The sequence below is a fragment of the Monoraphidium neglectum genome, assembly GCF_000611645.1.
Source record: "Monoraphidium neglectum strain SAG 48.87 unplaced genomic scaffold scaffold04954, whole genome shotgun sequence".
In the NCBI taxonomy this organism is placed as follows: domain Eukaryota; kingdom Viridiplantae; phylum Chlorophyta; class Chlorophyceae; order Sphaeropleales; family Selenastraceae; genus Monoraphidium; species Monoraphidium neglectum.
The window spans coordinates 2,391-4,112 of NW_014008676.1; the positions used below are offsets into that span (position 1 = coordinate 2,391).

The 1,722-nt window shown below is 64.1% G+C and overlaps 1 protein-coding gene across 1 annotated transcript; it reads right to left on the bottom strand.

Annotated features, from left to right (window-relative positions):
• Positions 1–1,453: 1,453 nt before the first annotated feature.
• MNEG_15011 (hypothetical protein) lies at positions 1,454–1,702 on the bottom strand (the record flags this gene model as incomplete). Its single annotated transcript, XM_014036519.1, has 1 exon — positions 1,454–1,702. A coding segment is annotated over one exon (249 nt), but the record flags the coding sequence as incomplete, so codon positions are not given.
• Between the last annotated feature and the right edge of the window lie 20 nt (positions 1,703–1,722).

A 1,722-nucleotide genomic window follows, 5' to 3' on the forward strand; every position in this document is an offset into this window, starting at 1 on the left:
CCCCGTCACAGACCAGCCGCTTCCCGTCCTCAGCCGCCGGCGCCGCGGCTCCCGCCGGGCGCGCCGCGCCGCCTGGCTGCGGCGGCGCCGGGTCAGGGTAGCCCAGCCAGCGCCTGAGCAGCGCCCGCCACCACGCGAACGTGAGCCATTCTGGGGGTTGGCGCGTGGGGGATGGGGGTGGGGTTGGGGGTGCGTGCCCACACTCGCAGCAGGTGCGCCGACCGCGACAGCGGCACCGCAGGGCTGTCGGGCGGGGCGCCGCCCGCTGGGCGGGGCGGCGGCGTGTGCAGCAGCCTTCAGGGGCGCGCAGGCGCGGTCGCCGGTGGCGCCGTTGCGGCCAGCTCACCCCGCTTGATGAAAGTGAGCCACCCGTACTGATGGGCGAGCCCCAGAAGGAACGGCAGCAGCAGGTGCAGCGGCACGCACACCGGGCCCAGGCAGATCTGTGAGGTGTGGGGGGCGAGCTCCCGCTCAACAAGCTGCTGCACGCGGCGGCAACGCTCGGGACGGACCCCTCCGCACCGCTGCGCATGCTGTGCGCCTGCGCCGCGTCGTGCATGTGCCCGCCTGCAAGCCGCATGGATTCTACACGCATGTACAGCATCCAAGCGGGATAGGCAAAGCCACATGCCCCCAGCTTCTATGATCCAGGTGCTCGCTTTCACCCACCACAGGCATCTCTGATCTTTTTGAAAGCTGCCTTGAAAAATGTGGTCAGATATTTCCCGCTGATTCAAGGATCAAGCTGGGTGGGCTGGGGTCCGGACAAGCTAGACAAGCTGGACAATCATACGGTACTGGAGGCCAGCAAACAGCGATCACTTGATTTGCAGAGGTATCAATGTGAAGACTTACCGTATGCGACACCTCAATGCCCATGCCAGATGGCGGCTGCTCTGCCAGCTGGGTCCGGAGTGCCATGAGTGCTGGGTGTTGGTGCTGCCAGGCGCTCATTGACCTGGAGCACTATTTCATAGCCTTATATATATACCCCTTTGTATCCCTTCACGCTGATGATTATGAGAGCAGAAGTTGGTGTGATGAGTGCGTCATGCAGGACGTCAGCGTCAACAGGACTCCCGATTTTGACCAGGTTTGACCTGGGCGAAGCATGCACTTTGGTGACGGGGCGGTGCAGCCGCACCAAATCGTGGCGCCATTACGCAATACTATGCGCCTTTGTACTCATTCCCCAAGCTGCAATATGACTGCAGCGGGCTGTCCACATGCAAGCGGCACGGTGCGCGCGGAGGCAGTTGACAAAAGCGAAACTGCGACGCAACTCCAGCAAAAGGCCGATTGTGTGCGCCGGTAAAGCCCAGGGCTCAAAGACGAAAGATGACTGAGCCTTCAGCTGAACCACCTTGTGGGTAGAGCCTCATTCTGCAATGCAAAACCTTGCGCGCGAAGGTCAAACACCCTTCCACCCCATCAAGATGACCACACGCCACCGTCAGACCACCGGAAGCCCCGTGCCCCTAGAGCTTCCGCCAAGCCCGCCGTAGCCGCCCGCGGCGCCGCCGCCGCTGTTGGTCATGCGCGGGCCGCGCTCGACGTCGCCGGGGCCGGAGGGCCGCTTGCTCGCGCCAGACGCGCCGCGCCCCTCCTGCGCGTTCTTAATTTGGCGCGCTTTGTAGATGAGAAGGGCCCCTGTGCCCACTGACAGCGCCACAAAGCAGCCCACCACAATGCCGACAATCGCCTGCCACCCCAGCCGCGGCG